The sequence below is a fragment of the Garra rufa genome, chromosome 23 (assembly GCF_049309525.1).
Source record: "Garra rufa chromosome 23, GarRuf1.0, whole genome shotgun sequence".
Classification (NCBI taxonomy): domain Eukaryota; kingdom Metazoa; phylum Chordata; class Actinopteri; order Cypriniformes; family Cyprinidae; genus Garra; species Garra rufa.
In genome coordinates this window covers 27,298,912-27,319,593 of record NC_133383.1, presented here as the reverse complement: position 1 = coordinate 27,319,593, position 20,682 = coordinate 27,298,912, and the positions used below count along the sequence as shown (strand labels likewise).

The 20,682-nt window shown below is 39.7% G+C and overlaps 1 protein-coding gene across 1 annotated transcript in view; it reads left to right on the top strand.

The window, feature by feature from the left end:
* Window positions 1-4,246: 4,246 nt before the first annotated feature.
* The window catches only part of LOC141298992 (uncharacterized), a 35,465-nt gene continuing 19,029 nt past the window's right edge, over window positions 4,247-20,682 (top strand). Inside the window, exons 1-15 of the mRNA XM_073829276.1 lie at window positions 4,247-4,532; window positions 4,627-4,755; window positions 6,584-6,799; window positions 6,909-7,061; window positions 7,151-7,417; window positions 8,613-8,828; window positions 8,908-9,060; window positions 9,140-9,406; window positions 9,482-9,697; window positions 13,524-13,533; window positions 13,862-14,112; window positions 14,202-14,417; window positions 15,417-15,646; window positions 20,217-20,346; window positions 20,419-20,612. Coding sequence (XP_073685377.1) covers window positions 4,247-4,532; window positions 4,627-4,755; window positions 6,584-6,799; window positions 6,909-7,061; window positions 7,151-7,417; window positions 8,613-8,828; window positions 8,908-9,060; window positions 9,140-9,406; window positions 9,482-9,697; window positions 13,524-13,533; window positions 13,862-14,112; window positions 14,202-14,417; window positions 15,417-15,646; window positions 20,217-20,346; window positions 20,419-20,612 — 2,934 coding nt within the window. The remainder of the gene's footprint in view (window positions 4,533-4,626; window positions 4,756-6,583; window positions 6,800-6,908; window positions 7,062-7,150; window positions 7,418-8,612; window positions 8,829-8,907; window positions 9,061-9,139; window positions 9,407-9,481; window positions 9,698-13,523; window positions 13,534-13,861; window positions 14,113-14,201; window positions 14,418-15,416; window positions 15,647-20,216; window positions 20,347-20,418; window positions 20,613-20,682) is intronic.

Sequence of the window (20,682 nt, the reverse complement as noted above, 5' to 3'; positions counted from 1 at the left end):
GAAAGGGACACTATATACATTATATTAAGCCATTCAATCCTTAATACCCAGGGTTCTCTTTAAGACCTTTATCACTTTGAGACTGGCTAGATGCAGAACTTTTGCATGTGGAATGAGTAATAGTCTTATTTGTTCTCTGTTTAACCTTTATTAAAACATGCCTGATCTCCTTATTTTCACAGCTGAGATTAAAAAAGGGGATATCAATTTGGTGACACTGAACAAAGGCAACTCAGGTTTGCAACCTCCGCCTCCAATCTGTAGAAGTCCATCCATGATGTGTCCAGGAACGTCACTGTGTATTTCTCAGACTCGGCTATGTAATGGGAAGATTGATTGTCCAGATGGTTTTGATGAAGTTTCGTGCGTAGACACTTGTTCAAAACCTGGTAAATTTTCACTTGATCTTCAGTGTAAATAACCTGTTTTTCCCAAAGAAAAAGCAAAGCACATGACATCTGTAATGTTGTGCCAGGTGACTTCCTGTGTAAGGACAGGAGGAAGTGTATTGATGGGAATCTGGTTTGTGATGGCCGTGCTCACTGTCTTGACGGCTCTGATGAGGTGGCTTGTTACATGGCAGCTAGAACCTCAACCACAGAGTCATTGAAGTGTCGTGTGGGCTCTAAACCCTGTAAGGATGGCAATGAGTGTGTGCAGTACAGTCATGTATGTGATGGAGAGATGGACTGTAAAGATGGATCTGATGAATGGGACTGTGGTCGTCAGTGCCAACCTGGTTAGACAAATTTCAGTACTCTCAAACCTTCATCTCAACATTTTTACAATTGTATCCAAGTAATGACCTCATTGTGTCTTTGTTCTTCCACCACAGGGCAGTTCCAGTGTGCTTCTGGAGGGAGGTGTATTGAAATGAATCAGGTGTGTGATGGGACTCCTCAGTGTCTGGATAAGTCTGATGAAGCAGGATGCTGGAAACCCTCAAGGAGCTGCAGCTTGCGCTGTGACCGGGACACTCACTGTATTCCTGAAGTCTTAATCTGCAATGGGATTAGGGACTGTCGAGATGGCACTGATGAAGCTAACTGTGGTGAGCCAAGACTTCTCCTGAACATAGGCAAAGCTTCGTTCATCTAAGAATATGTAATAACTGGGTGTAAAACAATGCATAAATTCCAGAGAGGGCCAAAATCAATATGAAAGTGCAGAAGCTAAGGTTGCTTTCTGGTCTTTCATATTGTGACAGACATCCAACTGAAATATTGTATGCATACATCTACTGATGTTCCTGAAATCCCTGGGTGTTTTGGCTCTTTCAACATCATACATCTTGCTCAAGGTGACCCCAGTTAGTGTCTAGATGGCAACCCACTTATAAGTCATTGCCATTTTAATACCCTCAATGCCACTTTGGTGGTACTGCAGGCTCTCCTCCTCTCCTGTGGTACACAAATTGTTGAAGGCTCTGACTAACAAATGGGCCCCAAATCCTCTATGACCCACCTCCACTTGGAAACTTAGTTCTCCATCTAGTCTGCTGTCAATCACTGAACATTCCTGGTCTTGAGGAAATGTCTGCAAAGAAAACAGATAGTTGTTGGTGGATCTCAAACAGCTACTGAAGTCCAGAAATGCAATTGTTATTTTAAAGGTGTAGGCAGGTTCATGCCCCCTTCCCACTCCCACCTGCCTCCTGTTTCGTAGCCTTTCTTCTGCCTCCTTAACTCCCTCCTCAGCCCACCACTATCCAGTTTGGATCCCTGATTTAGCCACCTTTGGATCTTTGGTCTAGACTGAAATAAACTACAGCAGGAGTGGACCTAACTCTATGCCAATTTCAAAAGTGTGGCTTTTCTAGTCAATCGGTAGTTGCTTGTCACTTTCCAACTTATACTTAATATCAGTCCTATGACCCAGTTTCCAAATGCATTGTCTGGTGGAAGAATTAAATGTTACCCAAAACTATAAATGACCTAATAAGACTATACCTGCTCTGTTTTGTGACAGCTATGTCCAGACCAGCTCAAACAAGCTGTAAGAGTCCCTCTGTGTTGTGTCCGGGAACGTCAGTGTGCATGTCTCAGGCTCAGCTGTGTGATGGCAGAAGAGACTGTCCTGATGGATCTGATGAAGCTTCTTGTATAGATGCATGTGCTGCTCCAGGTAAAATATCTGAACTTCTCTCAGCTGAAAAAAAAAAGCTTAAATTTGTTTGCTGCTGGCTTTTCTAACATCCTTTTCAGCTGACAAGTGACAAGACCCTTCTAAAATGGAAAAACTAATCTCACGTGAAGTCCAGCAAACCATCTTTCTCCTCCTTTTGCTCCTCTTCTTCCTTTACCTTAAACCTCTCTTTTTGGCTTTTCTTCATCTTTTTGCTCCTTTTTTATTCCTTGTTCTCGTCCATCTTGTCCTCCTTCTCTTCCTCTTCCTGCTTGTCCTTCTAGTTCTTCTTCTCCTTGTCCTTCTGCACCTCCTTCTCCTTATTCTTATCCTCCTTGTTGTTTTTATCCTCTACCACCTCCTCCTGTTTGTGCTCCCACTTCTCCTTGTTCCCCTCCCTTTGTTCTTGTGGTTCTCCTCCTGCTTCTTATTCTTTTCCTCTTTCACACTTTCCTTTTCCTTTTTCTCTTCCTCCTCCTCGTTGTTCTTGTTCTTCTCCTACTTGTTGTTCCCTTTCTCCTGCTCCTCCTTTACCTCTTTCATTCTCCCCCTTTCTTCTTGTTCCTCTCTATTCATTGTTGTTTATCCTCTTTCCTCCTCCTCATGCTCCTTGTTCTTATCCTCCTTCACCTTCTCCTCCTCTCTATACTCATCTTTGTTCCTCTCCTCCTTGTTCTTCTCTTCACTTCTTTTTCCTTGTTCTCTTCTTCCTTGTTGTGTTTGTCCCTTTGTCCTCTTTGCTCTTCTCCTCATTCGTTCTTCTACTTGTTCTCTTTCTCGTGCTCCTTGTTCTTATACCCCTTCACCTTCTCCTCGTACTCGTCCTCCTCTTTGTTCCTCTTCTCCTTGTTCTTCTCCTTTCCATTGTTGTTCTCCTCTTTGTTCTTCTGTTCATGCTTGTTCTTCCATTTCTTCTGTTCCTCACCCTTTACCTCTTTCGTTCTGCTCCTGTTTCTCCTTGTTCCTCTATTCATTGTTATCCTTCACCTTCACCTCTGTACTCCTTTTCCTCTTTATTCCTTGTCCTCTCTTTGTCCTTGTTCTCTTCCTCCTCGTTGTTGTTGTTGTTCTCCTCCTCCTTGCTCTTGTTCATTCTTTTCCTCCCCTTTACCTCTTTCATTCTGCTCCTCTCTCTCTTTGTTCCTCTCTTGTTCTTCTCATGCTCCTTATTCCTATCCTCTTTCTCATTCTCCTTTTTCTTATCCTCCTTCTCATTCTCCTCCTTTATTCCTTTTACCCCTTTTCTTTGTTCTTCTCATTGTTCTTCTATTTGTTCTTGTTCTTTTCTTCTGCTCCTCCCAATTTACCTCTTTGTTCTGCTCCTCTCTCCTTGTTACGTTCTCTTGTTCTTCTCTTCTTTGTTCTCCTCCTCATGCTCCTTGTTATTCTCCTTCCTCACATTTTTTCCTCTCTCTACTCCTTCTCTTTTTTGTGCCTGTTCTCCTTGTTCTTCTCCTTTTTATCTTTTTCCTTGTTCTCTTCCTCCTCCTCCTCATTAATGATGTTGTTGTCCTCCTTGTTCTTCTCTTTATTCTTGTTCTTTTCTGCTTCCTTTACCTCTTTTCTTTCTGCTCCTTTTCTCCTTTCTTGTTTGTTTCTCTCCCTTTGTAGATGTTCTCCTCATTGTGCTCCTTTTTTTTATCCTCTTTCACTTTCTTCTCCTCCTTGTTCTCCTCCTCACTCTTCTTTCTCCTTCGTTCTCTTCGTTGTTGTTTCCTTTTTTCTGATCCTTGACCACTCTTAGACTCCTTTCTCCTCCTTGTTCCTATTGCTTCATCGTTGTTGTTCTCTTCCTTGTTCTTCTCTTCCTTCCTTTTCTCCTCATTTTCTCTTTTCATCTCGTCCTTCTCCTCCTCTCTCTTCTTTCTCCTTTTCTCTTCCTCCTCATGGTTGTTCTTCTCGTTGTTCTTGTTCTTGCTTTTCTCGTTTTAACTCTTTTGTTCACCTCCTTATTCCTATCTCTTCATTGTTGTTCTTATCTTTGTTCTCTTCCTCATGCACAGTGTTGTAATCCTCCCTCCTTCACTTTCTCCACCTCTTTCTTTACATCTATTTCTTGTTATTCTCCTCCTTTGCCTTTTCTTAGCAAGTCATTATACCACAGATACCTGTCATAATTACTATGCTGCTTTGTATTCATACAGGTGATTTCCTGTGTGAGGACAGGAGGAAGTGTATTGAGGGAGCTCTAGTGTGCGATGGCCGCTCTCACTGCCTTGATGGTTCAGATGAGATGAGATGTCCCACCAAAGCAACTGAAACCACCACGGCACCCTTCAAGTGTCGTATGGGCTCTAAACCCTGTAAGGACGGGCATGAGTGTGTGCTGTACAGCCATTTATGTGATGGAGAGAAGGACTGTAAAGATGGATCTGATGAAGAACAATGTGACCTTCAATGCAATCCAGGTGAGAGATTACCAAAGTTTCACACTCTCAACTGTTATCCATTTTGTTGTTCTTTAATAATATTGACTAAATGCTGTATTACACTATGCAACAGGGTTCTCCTGGAGACGTACCGTCCTGCAGACTTCAGTTCCAATATTGCTCCACCACACCTACCTGCTACAGGTGTGTTTGATTGGGGTTGGAGTTGATATCTGCAGGACAGTAGCTCTCCAGGAGCAGGGTTGGAGACCACTGGTATACAACCTTTGCCCAGATTTTTGCACTGTTTTACAATCTGGACAAGTTAACACCATTTGCCAAAATTCAGAGCCAGTCTGCAGATCTAAATTGACAAATTATGATTTAATTTATATTAAATATATTTTCGAGTTGGAAAATATAAAACATGTTTGATATTCATAGAAATATTTCAGATTATCCTTTAGAATGTTATTCCAGAAACTTCTGCAAATGTACTGTGTTAAATACAGGTCCTTTTCAAAAAATTGGCATATTGTGATAGTTCATTATTTTCTGTAATGTACTGATAAACATTAGACTTTCATATATTTTAGATTCATTACACACAACTGACAACTGAAGTAGTTTATTGCCATTTATTGTTTTAATATTGATGATTTTGGCATACAGCTCATGAAAACCCAAAATTCCTATCTCAAAAAATTAGCATATCATGAAAAGGTTCTCTAAACGAGCTAATAACCTAATCATCTGAATCAACTAACTCTAAACACCTGCAAAAGATTCCTGAGGCTTTTAAAAACTCCCAGCCTGGTTCATTACTCAAAACCGCAAAAAAAAAATAAGACTGCCGACCTGACTGCTGTCCAGAAGGCCATCATTGACCCTCAAGCAAGAGGGTAAGACACAAAGAAATTTCTGAACGAATAGGCTGTTCCCAGAGTGCTGTATCAAGGCACCTCAGTGGGAAGTCTGTGGGAAGGAAAAAGTGTGGCAGAAAACGCTGCACAACGAGAAGAGGTGACCGGACCCTGAGGAAGATTGTGGAGAAGGACCGATTCCAGACCTTGGGGGACCTGCGGAAGCAGTGGACTGAGTCTGGAGTAGAAACATCCAGAGCCACCGTGTACAGGCACCAGGTCAAGCCACTTTTGAACCAGAAACAGCGGCAGAAGCGCCTGAGCTGGGCTACAGAGAAGCAGCACTGGACTGTTGCTCAGTGGTCCAAAGTACTTTTTTCGGATGAAAGCAAATTTTGCATGTCATTCGGAAATCAAGGTGCCAGAGTCTGGAGGAAGACTGGGGAGAGGGAAATGCCAAAATGCCTGAAGTCCAGTGTCAAGTACCCACAGTCAGTGATGGTCTGGGGTGCCATGTCAGCTGCTGGTGTTGGTCCACTGTGTTTTATCAAGGGCAGGGTCAATGCAGCTAGCTTTATGGAGATGACGATTTCATTTTTCAGCACGACCTGGCACCTGCTCACAGTGCCAAAACCACTGGTAAATGGTTTACTGACCATGGTATTACTGTGCTCAATTGGCCTGCCAACTCTCCTGACCTGAACCCCATAGAGAATCTGTGGGATATTGTGAAGAGAAAGTTTTGAAGAGACGCAAGACCCAACACTCTGGATGAGCTTAAGACCGCTATCGAAGCATCCTGGGCCTCCATAACACCTCAGCAGTGCCACAGGCTGATTGCCTCCATGCCACGCTGCATTGAAGCAGTCATTTCCGCAAAAGGATTCCCGACAAAGTATTGAGTGCATAACTGAACATAATTATTTGAAGGTTGACTTTTTTTGTATTAAAAACACTTTTCTTTTATTGGTCGGATGAAATATGCAAATTTTTTGAGATAGGAATTTTGGGTTTTCATGAGCTGTATGCCAAAATCATCAATATTAAAACAATAAAAGGCAATAAACTACTTCAGGTATGTGTAATGAATCTAAAATATATGAAAGTCTAATGTTTATCAGTACATTACAGAAAATAATGAACTATCACAATATGCTAATTTTTTGAAAAGGACCAAAGAGTCTTGACTCACGCATTTGTGTTTCTTGTGCGCTGATTCTTTGGCAGGGATGTTTCAGTGTATTCAAGGGAAGAAGTGTATTGACTTCCGGCAGGTGTGTGATGGCACTCCTCAGTGTCCAGATCACTCAGATGAAGCGGGCTGCTGGAAACCCACCAAGAGCTGCAGCATCCGCTGTGATGGGAACAGTCGCTGTATCCCAGAGGTGTTCATCTGTAATGGTATGAGGGACTGCTGGGATGGCTCGGATGAGGCGGACTGTGGTGAGTCCGCTGTAAATCAGAAATCACACATTTGCTTCTACATATGAGATCTAAAATGTGATGAGTATATTTTGCACCAGTGGCTTAAAGTTTTTGTTTATTTTTGTAGCTATGCCCACTCCACCATCACCCTGCAAAAACCCATACGTGGCTTGTCAAGGGACATCGCTGTGCATCCTGCAGCAATATCTGTGTGACGGGAGAAAAGACTGTCCTGATGGTTCTGATGAGAGGCCGTGTCTTCGCAACTGCCCATATCGCAGTAATTAACACATTGGATTTGTACTGGTAGCATGCATAGCTTGGGCTAAAGTTCTTGCTTATTTACAGTTTCACAACATTTTCTGCCAGGTGATTTCATGTGTAAAGACCGGACAAAGTGTGTTAAGAGGGATCTGGTGTGTGACGGCCGTTCTCAGTGCCTTGACCGTTCTGATGAGATGGGATGTCCCACTACAGCACCTAAAACCTCAACCACAGCATTATTAAAGTGTCGTATGGGCTCTAAACCCTGTAAGGATGGACTTGAGTGTGTGCTGTACAGTCATTTGTGTGATGGAGAGATGGACTGTAAGGACGGGTCGGATGAATCTGACTGCGATTTTAATTGTAAAGCAGGTAGTCCCGCCATAAATGTTTTTACACAAATACTCGAAATACTTCATAAATAAATGGGTACATAAAGAGATATTAAAAATACATTGAGAGAAAAATTAATTGATCCCCTGCTGAGTTTGTACATTTGCCCACTGACAAAGAAATGATCAGTCTGTAACTTTAATAACATGCAGAATAACAAAAAAAAAAATCTGGAGTATTTGATCCCCTATCAATCGGCAAGATTACTGTCTCCCAGGTGTCTTTTATACAGGTAACGAGCTGATATTAGGAGCACTCTCTTAAAGGGAGTGCTCCTAATCTCAGCGTGTTACCTGTATAAAAGACATCTGTCCACAGAAGCAATCAATCAGACAGATTACAAACTCTCTTTTTCTGCTAAGGGGACAACTGCACTGCATCAAAGCAAGGATGGTCGGGGCCATGTACAGTCAAATCTTGGGTGAGAACCTCCTTCCCTCAGCCAGGGCATTGAAAATGGGTCATGGATGGGTATTCCAGCATGACAATGACCAAAAACTGAAAAAAAGCTCAAGAAGCAGCACATTAAAGGGATAGTTCACCCAAAAATGAAAATTTGATGTTTATCTGCTTACCCCCAGGGCATCCAAGATGTAGGTGACTTTGTTTCCTCAGAAAAACACAAACAAAGATTTTTAATGAAAACCGGTGCAGTCTGCCAGCCTTATCATGGACGTGGATGGGCACCAAACCTTTAAAAGTAAACAAAAACATGCACAGACAAATCCAAATTACACCCTGCGGCTCGTGATGATACATTGATGTCTTAAGACACGAAACGATCGGTTTTTGTGAGAAACTGAACAGTATTTATATCATTTTTTACCTTTGATACACAGCCACGTCCATCTGTCATGAGCACGAGTTTGGCATCAGTCACGTTACATGTGCACGCGCTCTGTCGTAGAATACGCAAACGCCGGAAGTTTCAGTTTTGCCATCAAAAACTAATTCATGTTTTACTTGTTTCACTCATTAAAATGCAAATCAATTCATAACCTTTTTTTAAATCCATTTTTCTGGGTTTTTCGTTGTTGATTTGTTGTTATTCTGTCAAATGTACAAAATCAGCAAGGGATCAAATAATTATTTCTCTCACTTTACATATTAAAAGATAAAGTATAAAATACTACTGATTTTTAAACTCTGACTAGGTGGTTTTGTTGTTCATCAGGGGAGTTTCAGTGTGCCCATGGGAGAAAATGCATTGATGCAAAACTAGTGTGCGACGGCAAACCACAGTGTCAAGATTTCTCTGACGAGAGGGACTGCTTCATACGCAGCAAGAGCTGCAGCCATCGCTGTGATGATAAAACCCGCTGCATCCCTGAAAACTTCCTCTGTGATGGAGAGAAAGACTGTGTGGATGGCACTGATGAATCTGACTGCGGTGGGAATATGTCCTGTGCTATGTGATTTGGTTTTATAAATTTGATTAAAATACTAATTTTTAATGGATTTGCCTTCAGGGTACCCCACAAAGGTGGTGAAGTGTGAGAGTCCGGCTGTGTTGTGTCGTGACGGGTCGCTGTGCATCCCTCACACCAAGCTCTGTGATGGCAAGAGAGACTGTCCTGATGGATATGATGAAACATTTTGCTTTGACAGATGTCCAAACTCAGGTACTCAAAGGTTACTTCCTTAATATGGCTTTGTTAAAGCATGCATTTAGTCACAATTCTTTATTTGTTTTTCTTATAGGTGACTTCCTGTGTAAGGATAGGAGGAAGTGTGTGGAGAGGGAACTGGTGTGTGACGGCCGCTCTCACTGCATTGATGGGTCAGATGAGATGGGATGTCCCACTCCAATACCTAAAACCTCCACCTCAGCACCATTAAAGTGTCGTATGGGCTCTAAACCCTGTAAGGACGGACTTGAGTGTGTGCTGTACAGTCATGTGTGTGATGGAGAGATGGACTGTAAAGATGGATCTGATGAACACGACTGTGAATCTCAGTGTAAAGAAGGTAAAACACATTTAATTGGTCCCTAATTGTCTTCTGTAACTGAAGACGTGTGTAACTAACAGTGTTTCCTCATAGATCAGTTCCAGTGCGCTCATGGGAGGATGTGTATCGACAGAAAGCAGGTGTGTGACGGCACACCTCAGTGTCAGGATCGCTCTGATGAACTGGACTGTTTCACTCGATCACACGAATGCAAACATCAGTGTGATAATAAAACTCGCTGCATCCCAGAGAGCTTCCTCTGTGATGGAGAGAGAGACTGTGTGGACGCCACTGATGAAGTCAACTGTGGTAAGTTTTTTAACTGGTTGATTATGAAAACTACATTCCAAAATTTTTAAACTATTTTTCTTTGATTTATTTATCTTTTAAAATGGTTTAAAGTTAAAATTAACTTTTTATTCTAGTAAAACATTAAAACGTCATATGCTTGCCATTTGGTGTAATGGTAAAGGAAATCCCTAAAAAAAGAAGTTTATTTCCTTCTTTATTTTTCACCATTTTGTCTCAATTTAATTATTTCGTAATTTATTATTATTATTTTTTTCTCTAATTTATAATCTTTCTTTATCACTATTTATTATTTTTATTAATTTATCAGTCACTTCTTTTTTCTTTTTTGGCATAAAATCTAAGTTAAAAAATCTTTGTAGGATTTTATGATAAAGGAAATCTCCTGAAATGGTTTTTATATTGTGTAAAATATGTATTTATCACCATATTTAATTTTCACTAGGTATTTCATTTAACTTTTTCACATTCATCTTTATTTATGTATGTATTTATTTATCAGCCACTTTCTTTTTTTTTTAGTATGAAAATAAGGTAAATTTTCAATCCCCTAAAATGTGTACTTTTTATTTGTAAAATGTATTTACCAAATATTTAATAATTCTCCACCATTTATTTATCACATTTTATCTTTGTTTGTTTGTTTATATATTATTCCCTGCGGTTTTTTGTTAAAAATTTGAGGTCAAAAATAATTTAATCTTTGTGTCTGATTTTATAATAAAGGAAATCTATTGAAATATGCATAATTTTTAATTATTGTTTAAAAATATGTATTTATCAATATATTTCATTGTTTATTTTATTTATATATTTGTTTATTTGTTTTGTATTTGTTTTTATTTCAGTTATCACCATTAGTTTATTTATTAATCACAACTTTTTTTCTTTTTTTGGCTTAAATCTGAGGTAAAAAAAAATAATTTGGAACTTTTGAAGAATTATCTTGTCTGATTATATGATAAAATAAATCCCTTGATTGAGATATATATTTATATTTTATTATTATTTATATTGTGTAAAAGATGCATTTATATTTATCACTATATATATATTAGGGGTGGGCATAGATTAATTTTTTTAATCTAGATTAAATCTTGGTATTAATCTAGATTAAAATGGCTAATTTAAATTCTGCTGAAGGCATTTTCAGAATATGTGTGCTACTTAAATAATGACTAAAAGTAAGTCTTTGAGAACGGGTTTCTCAAGTCAGGTGGCGCATTAAATCAGACGCTCATCTCCTGTTTCCAAAATGCATCACAAACTGCTTGACAATTGCATTTACAACATAATTACCTATACAAACTTGTGTAACCAAGTACTTCTGCGCAAAAGGCTGCGCGACGTGCGCGTTGCCGTTAAATACAGAGACGTGCACGGGCATGGATATCTGCGTGCATAGTCTTCCATTAAACTGCGTTGCTTTTAGAAGCGTCAATTCAGTTGTTGCATATAGTTTAATGTCTTTATTTCGGGATTATCAAAGTAAATTATAACTCAAACTTGAGATTTTACTGGGGCACAGCAGATTTTCACTGGGGCACGTGCCCCAGTAAAAAGGGTCTAGCAACGCACCTGCCCTGAAGCGGCTTCATAACTGCATCCATGTCAGCACGTCTCATTTGATGTGGTAATTTCACAGAAGTTGAAGACTCTTTCTCGCCCCCTACAGTGCAATTCGACTAGATATACGTCATCTGCGCTAAAATATCAAGGTGAAAGTCATCATATCTTGCGTAGTTTAGACCCAGCTCCCAACCCAACTTTGAGAATAGATTAACGGCGATATTTTTTTTTATCGCCCAATAAGAGTCTCATGCAGGGGCGCCGCTCGCAATTTTGGGCCCTATGACAAAATATGAGGTTGGGCCCCCCCACCACACAAAAGCAGATCTCTGGGGGCCCCTAAAAGGCGTGGGCCCTTAGAATTGTCCTAACTTACCCCCCCTTAGCGGCGCCCCTGGTCTCACGTTAACGCAGCACGTTATCGCCGATAACGGCCCACCACTAATATATTTAATTCATCTTTCTTTTTCACCATTTATTTATTTTACTACTTTATCACCATTTCTTTATTTATTAATCCCTACTTCTGTTTTAGCTTAAAAATCTGATGATCTTGTCTGGTTTTAAGATGAAGGAAATCACTTGGAATATGATTTTTTTTTTTTCAATATTGTGTAAAATATGTATTTATCACCATATAATTTTCACTATTTATTTATCACCTTTAATTATCTGTCTTTTTTACTCTTTACTTAAAAGGTACAACATTATTTTGAGTCTTTGTAGGATGTCTGATTTTATTATAAAGGAATTCTTATTAAAAATTATTGCATTAAAAAAATGGGCTAAGACGTTAAATGTACTCCTTGATTTGTTTTGTAGCTCCCACTACCAGCCCATCCATCACAGACCAGCCCATCTGCTTAAGCCCTTCTGTATTTTGTCATGAAACCTCAAAATGCATCACACAATCCCAGCTGTGTGATGGAAAGACAGACTGTCCCAATGGAGCCGATGAGCAGTTTTGCGTGTATTCATGTCCAGATCCAGGTAACAGATGGAATTTGTCCTGTTCTTAAATGTTGTAGTTCAAACTCAATGCACACTTGACAAAATGATGAATTTCTACTCAAATCAGGCCAGTTTCTGTGCAAGGACAGACGGAAGTGTATTGAGAGAACCCTGCTGTGTGACGGTCAGCCACACTGCGCTGACGGATCCGATGAGAAACAATGCCCAACCTGTGCTTTGCTTTGCGACCAGAAGAGGGTGTGCCTGACTAGCCAGCAGCTCTGTGATGGAAAACCAGACTGTAGAGACGGTTCAGATGAGAAGAACTGCTGTAAGTCCACAATTTATGCTATGAATAAATTTATTGGTCAATTTATTGAAGTCAAAGGTTTACATACACCTGTAGAATCTGCTAAATGTTATTTATTTGGACAAAATCATACAAAATGCATGTTATTTTTTTTTTTTATTAGACCTGAATAAGATATTTCAAATAAAAGGTGCTTGCATATAGTCCACAAGAGAAAATAATAGTTGAATTTATAAAAATGACCCTGTTCAAAAGGTAAATACACTTGATTCTTCATTTTGTTACCTGAATGATCCACAGCTGGCCGTTTTTTTGTTTTTGTGATAGTAGTTCATGAGTCCCTTGTTTGTCCTGAACAGTTAAACTGCCTGCTGTTCTTTAGAAAAAAAAAAGTTTTTCGGCATTTTTGTGTATTTGAACCCTTTCCAACAAAGACTGTGTGATTTTGAGATCCATCTTTTCACACTGAGGACAACTGAGAGACTCATATGCAACTATTACAGAAGGTTCAAACACTCACTGACGCTTCAGAAGGGAACGTGATGCATTAAGAGACGGGGGTGAAAACTTTTGAAACATTTGAAAAATCCAATTTTGCCTAAGTATATATTTTTTCCCATTTAGTAGTGCCCTTCAGAAGCTACAGGAACACTTACATGTTTCCCAGAAGACAAAATAAGTCAAATTTACACTGATCATCAAATTCAAAAAGTTTTCACCCCCGGCTCTTATGCTGCCTTCATGTGATATGGGAAAGATGATGCTTTCCACTTGTGAATTGGAAATTACCAGTGTGTCGTGTTCAGGTGCTTTTGTTGTCGTAGTGAAGAGAAACATGGCGAACTCGCAATTTGTCCTCACATGCTACTTTGGTAAAACAGACCGAATAAAATAACATGAGAAAATTGCCTCTTTCAGAACACTGTACCGCACAGCACCCTACTGGAGGCGAGCCACGACGAGCTAGCATCTTCTCTTAATGTTATTTTTTTAAAGACAACACTTCGTTTAAATAGCGACGTTATTAAAATTATTTATGCCACAGCATTATGGGGGCTACTAACTACCCAACTAAACAGCAGAGAACTTTTAACATCATGCAATGCTTACCATTCAGTATAGTTTCGTTGCTGTCCGCCATGTTGAAAGGTCAAAGTTTATCCCATCTCGGCAGCTCGGGTATCATAAATTTCGAGCTTTCCAGTGGAAATTACAACGTGAGTGGGTGTTCATGTGCAATTTCGATGTCGGATTTTGGTATTTACCATAATTACGATAGCACATGAAGGCAGCATTAATGCAACGTGTTTCCTCCTTTAAAACGTCATCTTTAGTGTTGATCTTCATGAAAAGTGTAATGAATATTTAATTTCAACTTTGTTAGTAGGGTCATTCCAATTGATTTTGTCCATTTCAGACATTGATCGTGTGGTTGCAAGTGCTTCATTACCTCTGAAGTGTCCCCTGGGATCCAAACCTTGTAGGGATGGGAAAGAGTGTGTCCTGTACAGCCACGTGTGTGACGGGGAGAAAGACTGCAAAGATGGATCTGATGAAAGGAACTGTGTGCGTAAATGTAAAAAAGGTACACTTACGGGAGAAATACAATTTATTTTTATTTAATAAAGAATTAAACTGGCCAAATTGATGTATTTTATTTATTCAACCCTGTAGGCCAGTTCCAGTGTGCTCATGGCAGGAAGTGTATAGACATGAATCTTGTGTGTGACGGCACACCTCAATGTCAGGACCGATCGGATGAAATCAACTGCATGAAGCTCTCAGAGGAGTGCAGGCACCAGTGTGACAACAAAACCCGCTGCGTTCCTGAATCCTTCCTCTGTGATGGTGAAAGAGACTGTGCAGATGGCACTGATGAAGCCAACTGTGGTAAGTCAAAGGCATGAAGTGTTCGTAGTAGTAAGTTTTGGAAAAAAGATCTGGGTTCAGTCTCAAAGACTTATTCAGGAACTGATGAGTATTAGCTCATCTTGATCTATTAAGATGTTGCAATATTGAGTTGGCTTCCATTCCACTCATTTTTATCCAAAATACACATTTACAGGTGCATCTCAAATTTATTTTCGCAATTCAACTCAAATTGTGAAACTAATGTGTTTAAATAAATTCAGTGCACACAGACTTAAGTAGTTTAAAGCTTTGGTTCTTTACATTGTGATGATTTGGTTCACATTTAACAGAAACCCACTAATTCACAACAACAAATTAGAATAAGGTGACATGCCAATTAGCTAATCAACTCAAAACACCTGCAAAGGTTTCCTGAGCCTTCAAAATGGTCTCTCAGTTTGGTTCTCTAGTCTAGGCTACACAATCATGGAGAAGATGAAGCTGATCTGACAGTTGCCCAGAAGACAATCATTGACACCCTTCACAAGGAGGGTAAGAGGCTGTTCACAGAGTGCTGTATCCAAGCATGTTAACCGAAAGTTGAGTGGAAGGAAAAAGTGTGGAAGAAAAAGATGCACAACCAACTGAGAGAACCACAACCTTGAGAGGTTTTTGTTAAATGTGAGCCAAATCATCACAATTAAAAGAACCAAAAACTACAAACTACTTAAGTCTGTGTGCATTGAAGTTATTTAATACACAAGTTTCACAATCTGAGTTGAATTACTGAAATAAAGGAACTTTTCCATGACATTCTAATTTATTGAGATGCACCTGTATATTGATGTCAACATAAATACAGCCTTTACTCTGGCAAAAAGCTTGTGCCTGGTGTTCTGTTAGCAGCTGAATATTGTATTATTTTAAATGGGAGTAATCTGGTTTAAATCAATACTTTAGACATATTGTAATTTTAGCAATTTACTTAGTTCAGTGTTTGAACGGTTTTCCTCACCCTTGGGTTTGTTCATCCTGCAGTGGTAGAGCCCTGTTCCAGTGACCGTTTCCAGTGCAGTAACGGTCAGTGCGTGGCGATGGCTCTCCGCTGTGATGGGTACGCTGACTGTCGTGATCACTCGGATGAGAAGGGCTGTGCTCAACCTCCACACTGTCCTGTGGAGCAGCGCTGCCCCCACACGCATGAGTGTCTGCTGACAGAATGGCTCTGTGATGGAGACCAGGACTGCAGTGATGGAGCTGATGAGAGGGTGAGGGACTGCACTGATTGAGTGATCTTGTTGAAGGAGAATCTACTGTTCTTGTTTTTACTTTAATGCTGTTATGTGTGGGTGTGGTGTGTCTGTGTTTTTGTTAGGTTTGCTGTTGTTGTTTTTTGTTGGATTTTGAATTTTGTAATTTGTTATTTGCATTTTGTCTGATGTTTGTGTGTGTGGTATTTTGTTTGGTGTGTAGTGTTTTTGTTTTTGCTATTTTGCTTTTATTAGTGGTTTTGTTTGTGGTATTTTGTGTTTATGGTGTTTGTAGTGAAGGTTTTGTTCAGTGTTTGTAGTGTGTTGTATTTGTACAGTGTGTTTGTGGTGGTTAAGTGAAGGTTTTGTTTGGTGATTGTGGTGTTTTGTAGTGTTAATGGTGTTTGAGGAGTTTGGGTTGAAGGTTTTGTTTGGTGATTGGTGTTTTTGTTTGTAATATTTTGGGCTTTGGGGTGTGTTTGTGATGGTTTTGTTTTGTGGTGTTTTTGTTTGAGATTTTGGTTGTTTAATTAGTTTGGTGTGTTGATGTTTTTAGTGTTTGTGGTGTTTTTGTTTGTTGTTTATTTGTTTGTGTGGTATTTTGTTTGGTGTTTGTGTTGTGGTGGTATTTTGTTTGTTTAGTGTGTTGTGGTGATTTTGTTTGGTGTTTTTGCTTTTTTTTGCAGTGTGTTTTGTTTGGTGTTTTTGGTGTTTTGTTTGTGTGGTGTGCTGTTGTTTTTTCGTGGTTGTGGTGTGTTGGTGTTTTTTTTTTTTTTTTTGCAGTGTTTTTTGTTTGGTGTTTTTGGTGTGTTTGTGTGGTGTGCTGTTTTTTTTCGTGGTTGTGGTGTGTTGGTGGATTTTTATTGGCAGTGTGTTTTTGGTGTTTGTGTTGTGTGCTGTTTTGTGTGTGGTGTTAATGTGTTGGTGTTTTGTTTGCAGTGTGTTTTGTTTGGTGTTTTTGGTGTGTTTGTGTGGTGTGCTGTTTTTTTTCGTGGTTGTGGTGTGTTGGTGGATTTTTATTGGCAGTGTGTTTTTGGTGTTTGTGTTGTGTGCTGTTTTGTGTGTGGTGTTAATGTGTTGGTGTTTTGTTTGCAGTGTGTTTTTGGTGGTGTTTGTGTTGTGTGCTGTTTTGTGTGTGGTGTTAATGTGTTGGTGTTTTGTTTGCAGTGTGTTTTGTTTGACGTTTTTGGTGTTTGTGTGGTGTGCTGCTGTTTTTCGTGGTTGTGGTGTGTCGGTGTGTTGGTGTTTTGTTAGCAGTGGTTTTTTTTGTTTGGTGTTTGTGTGGTGTGCTGATTTGTGTAATTGTTTGGTGTTTACGGTGTGTTGGCGTTTTGTTTGTGTTGTGTGCTGTTTTGTGTGTGGTGTTAATGTGTTGGTGTTTTGTTTGGTGTTTTTGGTGTTTTGTTTGTGTGGTGTGCTGTTGTTTTTTCGTGGTTGTGGTGTGTTGGTGTTTTGTTTGTGTGGTGTGCTGTTTTGTGTGTGGTGTTAATGTGTTGGTGTTTTGTTTGCAGTGTTTTTGGTGTTTTGTTTGTGTGGTGTGCTGTTGTTTTTTCGTGGTTGTGGTGTGTTGGTGTTTGTGTGGTGTGCTGTTTTGTGTGTGGTGTTAATGTGTTGGTGTTTTGTTTGCAGTGTTTTTGGTGTTTTGTTTGTGTGGTGTGCTGTTGTTTTTTCGTGGTTGTGGTGTGTTGGTGTTTGTGTGGTGTGCTGTTTTGTGTGTGGTGTTAATGTGTTGGTGTTTTGTTTGCAGTGTTTTTGGTGTTTTGTTTGTGTGGTGTGCTGTTGTTTTTTCGTGGTTGTGGTGTGTCGGTGTGTTGGTGTTTTGTTAGCAGTGTTTTTTTGTTTGGTGTTTGTGTGGTGTGCTGATTTGTGTAATTGTTTGGTGTTTACGGTGTGTTGGTGTTTTGTGTTGTGTGGCGTTTTGTGTGTGGTGTTAATGTGTTGGAGTTTTGTTTGCAGTGTTTTTTGTTTGGTGTTTTTGGTGTTGTTGGTGTTTGTGTGGTGTGCTGTTTTTTTCGTGGTTGTGGTGTGTTGGTGTTTTTTTTTTTTTGGCAGTGTGTTTTGTTTGGTGTTTGTGTGGTGTGCTGATTTGTGTAATTGTTTGGTGTTTACGGTGTGTTGGTGTTTTGTGTTGTGTGGCGTTTTGTGTGTGGTGTTAATGTGTTGGAGTTTTGTTTGCAGTGTTTTTTGTTTGGTGTTTTTGGTGTTGTTGGTGTTTGTGTGGTGTGCTGTTTTTTTCGTGGTTGTGGTGTGTTGGTGTTTTTTTTTTTTGGCAGTGTGTTTTGTTTGGTGTTTTGTTTGTGTTGTGTGTGTGGTGTTAATGTGTTGGTGTTTTGTTTGCAGTGTTTTTTGTTTGTTTGTGTGGTGTGCTGATTTGTGTAATTGTTTGGTGTTTACGGTGTGTTGGCGTTTTGTTTGTGTTGTGTGCTGTTTTGTGTGTGGTGTTAATGTGTTGGTGTTTTGTTTGGTGTTTTTGGTGTTTTGTTTGTGTGGTGTGCTGTTGTTTTTTCGTGGTTGTGGTGTGTTGGTGTTTTGTTTGTGTGGTGTGCTGTTTTGTGTGTGGTGTTAATGTGTTGGTGTTTTGTTTGCAGTGTTTTTGGTGTTTTGTTTGTGTGGTGTGCTGTTGTTTTTTCGTGGTTGTGGTGTGTTGGTGTTTGTGTGGTGTGCTGTTTTGTGTGTGGTGTTAATGTGTTGGTGTTTTGTTTGCAGTGTTTTTGGTGTTTTGTTTGTGTGGTGTGCTGTTGTTTTTTCGTGGTTGTGGTGTGTTGGTGTTTGTGTGGTGTGCTGTTTTGTGTGTGGTGTTAATGTGTTGGTGTTTTGTTTGCAGTGTTTTTGGTGTTTTGTTTGTGTGGTGTGCTGTTGTTTTTTCGTGGTTGTGGTGTGTCGGTGTGTTGGTGTTTTGTTAGCAGTGTTTTTTTGTTTGGTGTTTGTGTGGTGTGCTGATTTGTGTAATTGTTTGGTGTTTACGGTGTGTTGGTGTTTTGTGTTGTGTGGCGTTTTGTGTGTGGTGTTAATGTGTTGGAGTTTTGTTTGCAGTGTTTTTTGTTTGGTGTTTTTGGTGTTGTTGGTGTTTGTGTGGTGTGCTGTTTTTTTCGTGGTTGTGGTGTGTTGGTGTTTTTTTTTTTTTGGCAGTGTGTTTTGTTTGGTGTTTTGTTTGTGTTGTGTGTGTGGTGTTAATGTGTTGGTGTTTTGTTTGCAGTGTTTTTTGTTTGATGTTTTGTTTGTGTGGTGTGCTGTTGTTTTTCCGTGGTTGTGGTGTGTCGGTTTTTTTTTTTTTTGCAGTGTGTTTTGTTTGGTGTTTTTGGTGTTTTGTTTGTGTTGTGTGCTGTTTTGTGTGTGGTATTGTGTTGGTGTTTTGTTAGTGTTTTTTTGTTTGTTTTTTTGGTGTTTGTGTGGTGTGCTGATTTGTGTAATTGTTTGGTGTTTACGGTGTGTTGGTGTTTTTGTTTGGTGTTTGTGCTGTGATGTGGTGTTTGTTTGGTTTGTATGTTGTGTTTGCGGTGTGTTGGTGTTTTGTTTGTGGTGGTTTAGTTTGGTTTTTATGGTGTGGTATTTTTGTGTGGTGTTTGTAGTGTGGTGTGTTGGCGTTTTGTTTGATTGGTGTGCTGTGGTGTTTATGGTGTTTTGTTTGTTTGATGTTCGTGGTGTGCTGTGGTGTTTTTGCCTGTGGTGTTTTGTTTGGTGTTTGTGGTGTGCTATAGTGTTTTGTTCTGTTTGGTGATCTGTATTATCGTGCAAATTGTTTATCTTTTTGTGGTATGTTGTGGTTTTGTTTGTTTGGTGTTTGTTTGAGGTGTGTGTGGTGTTTGTTTGGTGTGTTGTGTGTGTGTGTAGGGCTGCACGATAAATGGCATGTGATTTTCATGCGTATCTCATCAGTAAAGCTGGTTCTGTGATTGGTAGTAAATCATCACGTGCATTCAGATGTCGCGGCATTTAAAATACAGAGCCGTAGATTACTGACAAGCTACGCAAAATCGCGTTCATAATCGCGGATGAATCGCATTTGATTTTGAACGCGATATTGCGTAGCTTGTCAGTGATCTATGGCTCAGTGTTTTAAATGCCGTAACATCTGAATGTACGTGATGGAGATTTACTACTAATCACAGAACCGGCTTTACTGACGAGATGCGCATGACAATTGCATGCGATTTATCATGCAGCCCTAGTTTGTGGTGTGTTGGTGTTTTGTTTGCGGCGATTTTTAGCGTTTATGGTGTGCTGTTTTGTTTAATTGGTGTGCTATGGTGTTTTGTTTGTTTGATGTTAGTGGTGTGCTGTGGTGTTTTGTTTTGTGGTTGTGGTATGTTTTTATTTGCAGTGTGTTTTGTTTGTTGTTTGAGGCGTGCGGTGTTTTGTGGTTGTGGTGTGTTGGTCTTTTGTTTGTTTGTGTTGGTGGTGTTATTGGAGTTTTAATCGTGGTGTGTTGTGGTGTTTTTCCTTTGGTTGGTTTGTGGTGTTTATATTTCTAGCTTTTTATTTGTGTTTCAAACTAAGTAGACATGCAAGTGGACATGTATTCAGAAGGTTCAACAAAATTGCAAGATATCTATCTGTGAAATGCAGTCAAACAACCTCTTCTGTTTAGAACTGCAAAGTGACTCCGCTGAAGTGTGGAGAGTTCCAGTGGTCATGTGCATCTAAAACTCAATGCATTGCAACAACGTGGAGGTGTGATGGCATAAAGGACTGCAAAGATGAGAGTGATGAGTCTGGATGTAAGTGCAATAACTACTTAACTGCAGAGTCAGTTCAATAATACAAATGTATAATCATTGCTTGTTTTGTAGGTGGTCAAATGAAATGCCCAACACACTTGTTCCAGTGTGGAAATGGGGAGTGTGTGGACCCAGATCTGGTGTGCAACAGGGTGTCTGACTGTGCAGACAGCTCTGATGAGGGTGTGGGGTGTCTGAAGAACAACTGCTCCAGTCCCAGCAGCCCGTCGTGCCAGCACTACTGCATCAACACTCCACATGGAGCGGTCAAACATACATTTATTGCATTATAGTATTTTGTTTTAATAACATTAAATTAATTGTGCATTAATTATC